Source organism: Staurois parvus, unplaced genomic scaffold, assembly GCF_062004578.1.
Source record: "Staurois parvus isolate SC_StPar_1 unplaced genomic scaffold, SC_StPar_1.0 ptg000942l, whole genome shotgun sequence".
NCBI classification, from domain to species: domain Eukaryota; kingdom Metazoa; phylum Chordata; class Amphibia; order Anura; family Ranidae; genus Staurois; species Staurois parvus.
The window spans coordinates 90651-96805 of NW_028318738.1; the positions used below are offsets into that span (position 1 = coordinate 90651).

Sequence of the window (6155 nt, forward strand, 5' to 3'; positions counted from 1 at the left end):
TTGTTGTTGGACCGCGGTGTTGATTTGTATTAGTGATGATGATAGATTGTTTTGTAGGGTCTGTCTGAGCGATAGAAGCATGTTCTTCATGCATATCTCCGTTAAGGGTTGATCTGCTGCAGGGAATGCTTCTACGGCTGGGAGGTCTGTGTTGATCTGAGGTGCTGGAAGGCTGGGGGCCTGAGAAACAGGATGTTGTTGTTCAGGGTCTAATCTAGGTCTGGATTTGGCCGGGCTTCTTGTGGTGGGGGACAGAGGGGGAGACAACTCACCAGGGTCCCCTGGATATAATGGATGCTGCAGCCTGGGATCTCTCTGCTGCTCCGGGTTGTCTCATTCCTGTCTGCTGTCCCTCATGTAGCTGCCGCCGGCGCCATCTTGGATCTCTGCTGTGATGGCAGGGAAGAATTGTGTTAATTTCCCTGGCTGTCCCAGGGTTTTTCTCCTCCGGGGCATAGCTGGTGAGGGTCTGGCACCTCTCATGCAGGACACTAGGGGGTTAAAAATCCCTGAGGCCTGTGTGAGCTGCGATCGCTGTAGCGGCTGGACGGAGAGTCTGTCTCTACACTTCCATACGGGAGCCGGCCGTGCATGCGCCCCCGAGATTGGAGCCTTGCAGCCGGAGTTCTTCCAATTATCCTGATTATCAGGCAACTCAGCCAATAGTCATCAAGTTCCCCTTCCTGGACCTCATGATGAGCCGACATTGACCTCACAGCACGGCCTCAGAGCAAACAAGTCATAGGAAGGATCAGATTTATCATTTTTTGTCTGCAGATCTAATACTCATCAAACCAGTTCAGAGACCAAACAAACCCAACAGAGAAAAGGGGATTTCTGATCTGGATGGACAAGAGGGTCCCGGGACCTCAAATATGCATCAAACACTAAACACTCCAAACTAAATGTGTTCCCAGGAGGACAGAAGTCCTGAACTGGTTCCCACCCGGCCTATTGTACAATGATGGCGGACAGGACCTCTCTCCTTCTGGAAGGATGTTGTATGATGTCCTCCCACTCTTGCTGTGCAGGTGGAGGGGGACGCAGCATGGTGATTGGTGGGGAGCTCAACGCATCCCTGATCAGGGAAAAGATCCAATGATGTTGTCTCTTTACCATGTGATCAGCTGTATCCAATCACAGCTCATCGCATGTAAACAAAAGCCGTTTATTGGGATTTCCTGTCCTCAGCGCTGTCACTGTCTGAGGAAAGGAAAACTGATAACCAGCTTTCCTGTGACAGGGGACATTTACTCTGATTATTAGTGCCCACCAGTGCAGCCCCATCAGTGCAGCATCTCAGTGCCCATAAGTGCATCCCCATCAGTGCATCCCCATCAGTGCAGCATCTCAGTGCCCATCAGTGCATCCCCATCAGTGCAGCATATCAGTGCCCATAAGTGCATCCCCATCAGTGCATCCTCATCAGTGCAGCATATCAGTGCAGCATCTCAGTGCCCATCAGTGCAGCCCCATCAGTGCAGCATCTCAGTGCCCATCAGTGCATCCCCATCAGTGCAGCATATCAGTGCCCATAAGTGCATCCCCATCAGTGCATCCCCATCAGTGCAGCATCTCAGTGCAGCATCTCAGTGCCCATCAGTGCATCCCCATCAGTGCAGCATATCAGTGCAGCATCTCAGTGCCCATCAGTGCAGCATATCCATGCCTATTAGTGCTACAAATCAGTGCCACCTATCAGTGCCTGTTCATCAGTGCAGCTACTTCAGTGCCATTCAGTGAAGGAGAAAAATAACTTTTTTGCAAAATTTTATAACAAACGAAGAAAAACATTTTTTTCTTCAAAATTATTGTTCTTTTTTTGTTTGTTTAGCAATAAATGACCTCTCCCCCCCTCAGTGGTGAATAAATACTGCACCACAAAAAGAAAGCTCTGTCTAAAAAATGATACAAATGTCATTTGGGTTCAGTGTTGCATGACCACGCAAGGCCACGGGAGGAAACGGAGGTGACACCGGGTTAGGACAGGAAGGGGAAGTGGGCTCGGAGATATGGAGACACACAGTATAAATAAGACCATCTACCACCAGCAGCCAATCCTCTTACAGCCCCCTAGAGGAGGGGAAATGCGTCAGTGACGGCTGCGGTGATGTAATTCCTGAATGGTGAGACTCATGTGGATGGGACACTTTCGGTCGGACATTTTGCTTGTATATTATATATAAATGTGAGTGTATATGGTTTGCTGTAAAGGAGGTTTGTAATAAATGGAATGACACCATGTGGGTGATTGTTGTTATCTCCTCCCTGCATACATCATGAGATGAACCATCAGTTGTATGATATATTGGGGGGGGAATTGTACACAATCATCCAGGAGGACTACAAGCTCCAGACTAACCAGGACCATGACACAGCACATAGGACTCCTATTCCAGTGTAAGAGTCCACATCCTGTGGTGGGGGGGAGCACTGGAGGGGAGCACTGGAGGGTGAGCACTGGAGGGTGAGCACTGGAGGGGGAGCACTGGAGGGGGAGCACTGGAGGGGTTACACTGGAGGGGTTACACTGGAGGGGTAGCACTGGAGGGGAGCACTGGAGGGGAGCACTGGAGGGGTAGCACTGAGGGGGAGTACTGGAGGGGTTACACTGGAGGGAGAGCACTGGAGGGGGGGCACTGGAGGGAAGCACAAAATCCACACTTTGGTGAAAGCACAAGGCATTTTATTCCGCACGGTCGGTTGGCGCAGTGTGATTGGAGAGGCACAAGGCACTTTATTCCGCACGGTCGGTTGGTGCAGTGTGATTGGAGAGGCACAAGGCACTTTATTCCGCACGGTCGGTTGGCGCAGTGTGATTGGAGGAGCACAAGGCACTTTATTCCGCACGGTCGGTTGGCGCAGTGTGATTGGAGAGGCACAAGGCACATTATTCCGCACGGTCGGTTGGCGCAGTGTGATTGGAGAGGCACAAGGCACTTTATTCCGCACGGTCGGTTGGTGCAGTGTGATTGGAGAGGCACAAGGCACTTTATTCCGCACGGTCGGTTGGTGCAGTGTGATTGGAGAGGCACAAGGCACTTTATTCCGCACGGTTGGTTGGCGCAGTGTGATTGGAGGAGCACAAGGCACTTTATTCCGCACGGTCGGTTGGTGCAGTGTGATTGGAGGAGCACAAGGCACTTTATTCCGCACGGTCGGTTGGCGCAGTGTGATTGGAGAAGCACAAGGCACTTTATTCCGCACGGTTGGTTGGCGCAGTGTGATTGGAGAAGCACAAGGCATTTTATTCCGCACGGTCGGTTGGCGCAGTGTGATTGGAGGAGCACAAGGCACTTTATTCCGCACGGTCGGTTGGTGCAGTGTGATTGGAGGAGCACAAGGCACTTTATTCCGCACGGTCGGTTGGCGCAGTGTGATTGGAGAGGCAGAAACACATCAACTGATATAAAAGAACTATTAATATTGATGATTTTATTTTTCTATTCAGTATTTATGAGGGATTTATATTGAATTTGGATGGATTTTCATGCAGTTGGACACGTTGGGAATGGGACACAATTTTTGCCCAGACTAGGCAGAGCCTAGAATAGTACTGTATATGACCGCACAATTGTCATCCAAACTGCGACAGCACTGACATCTGAAAAGTGTTCTGGTCAGGAAGGGGTGGAAGTGTCCGGTATTGAGGTGGTTAGATGTCCAGCAACCCTCCTATTCCCCCCTCACATCCACATCCTATTATTGTGTGACCAATACCATCCAAATACACTCACTGGCCTCCCTATCAGGTCCACCTGTTCAATTGCTGGGTAACACAAACTTCTAATCAGCCAATCACATGACAGCAACTCAATGCATTTAGGCATCTAGACGTGGTGAAGACAACTTGCTGAAGTTCAAACTGAGTATCAGAATGGGGAAGAAAGGGGACTTAAGTGACTTTGAATATGGTGTGGTTGTTGGTGCCAGGCAGGCTGGTCTGCGTATTTCAAAAACTGCTGAGCTCCTGGCATTTTCACCCACAACCATCTCTAGGGTTTCCAGTGAATGGTCCGAAAAAGGGATAATATCTTAGTGAGCTGCAGTTGTGTGGAGGAAAATGCCTTGTTGATGTCAGAGGAGAATGGGCAGACTGGTTGCTGCGACATTCAGATGGTGGGGTCAGAATTTGGCATAAACAACATGAAAGCATGGATCCATCCTGCCTTGTATCAACGGTTCAGGCTGGTGGTGTCATGGTGGGGGGGAGATTTTCTGGGAACTAGCAAGGTGGACCTAATAAAGTGGCCGGTGAGTGTAATTCTTACTTTCATTTCCCAAAGTTATCCGTCTACAAGGAGACCTGTATAGATCACATGATGGCACCAATGAGGATGGAGGAGGACCGGAGTCACGTGACTGAGAAGATACTAAACCTCACCCTGGAGATCATCTACCTGCTGACCGGAGAGGTGAGGAGGATTCTGGGAGGTCACATGACATCACTCTCATCTCTATTAATAAAACACAGACCTGACCGGAGAGGTGAGGAGGATTCTGGGAGGTCACATGACGTCACTCTCATCTCTATTAATAAAACACAGACCTGACCGGAGAGGTGAGGAGGATTCTGGGAGGTCACATGACGTCACTCTCATCTCTATTAATAAAACACAGACCTGACCGGAAAGGTGAGGAGGATTCTGGGAGGTCACATGACGTCACTCTCATCTCTATTAATAAAACACAGACCTGACCGGAGAGGTGAGAAGCATTCTGGGAGGTCACATGACATCACTCCCATCTCTATTAATAAAACACAGACTGACCAGAGGGGTGAGGAGGATTCTGGGAGGTCACATGACATCACTCTCATGTCTATTAATAAAACACAGACCTGACTGGAGAGGTGAGGGGGATTCTGGGAGGTCACATGACATCACTCTCATGTCTATTAATAAAACACAGACCTGACCGGAGAGGTGAGGAGGATTCTGGGAGGTCACATGACATCACTCTCATCTCTATTAATAAAACACAGACCTGACCGGAGAGGTGAGGAGGATTCTGGGAGGTCACATGACATCACTCTCATCTCTATTAATAAAACACAGGCCTGACCGGAGAGGTGAGGAGGATTCTGGGAGTCTAACATAATATTCCTATTGGTTCCTCAATACAGAGATTTCCTCTTCTGAAGTCAGGTGATCATATGACCATCACAGTGCCTCCATGTGACTCCCTAAACCCTGAGAGACACAACATGCAGAAGATTCTAGAAGTCACCAAGAAGATGATGGAGCTGCTGACAGGAGAGGTGAGCGGTGCCGGGAATTCTGGGACATTCTCCAGTAACAGACAAGGGATGTGTCTGGATGGTGACTGTATCATTGTGTGTGTCAGGTTCCTATAAGGTGTCAGGGTGTCACTGTCTATTTCTCCATGGAGGAGTGGGAGTATTTAGAAGGACACAAGGATCTCTACAAGGACGTCATGATGGACAATCAGCCGCCCCTCACATCACCGGGTAAGAGGAGACTTTATTGTAAAGGAGAGAGCAGTACGGAGGATCCACCTAGATCCCCCATCATCTGATAAACACATAGAAACAATGGATTCAGTCAGTGTGTGTGTTTCCTACAGATGGATCCAGTCATGGGAACCCACCAGAGAGATGTCCCCGTCCTCTGTATTCCCGGGATTCCACACAGGAAGGTCACACCATCCCTCAGTATTGCAAGGTCAGTGGGACAGAGTAACTAGAACATGGACTGATGAAGACAATTTGTGAGTTTATAAATTACAGATGATATTTTCTCTGATATTCTTGATTTAGAGTGGAGATCCAATCGATACAGAATTTGAGGTGAAAGCAGAAGAAGAAGAGGCGTATGTGAGGGATGATCAGCAGTCTATGGAGGAGGATGGAATAACGGGGACATTTATAGAGGAGGACACTCCTACAGAGATCAGCACAGGTGGGTCATGAACACTAAATCCATTCCTCCACCCATACTGCTCACTGATTGGTCCAGAGTAGGGCGGGGACTGGGTGATATCAGCCTGTAATCCCCTGGTCACTTTCCTGAGCTGTGTTCCCCGTCCTGTATTCCTGGATTTCTCTCGGATAATCTTCCTTCTCTGTGCTGCAGACACAATTTATGTATCTAGACTGGATTTATGGAGGTTCTGGGGTTCAGCTGGCAGAAAAA

At 49.0% G+C, this 6155-nt stretch overlaps 1 protein-coding gene across 1 annotated transcript; it reads left to right on the forward strand.

The window, feature by feature from the left end:
* Window positions 1-4171: 4171 nt before the first annotated feature.
* LOC149441812 (uncharacterized) lies at window positions 4172-5932 on the forward strand. The gene is made up of 4 exons (XM_089656857.1): window positions 4172-4415; window positions 5126-5470; window positions 5587-5684; window positions 5780-5932. The coding sequence occupies exons 2-4, from the start codon at window positions 5386-5388 to the stop codon at window positions 5930-5932; spliced, it is 336 nt and encodes a 111-aa protein (XP_089512983.1). The 5' UTR covers window positions 4172-4415; window positions 5126-5385.
* The last annotated feature ends 223 nt before the right edge of the window (window positions 5933-6155 follow it).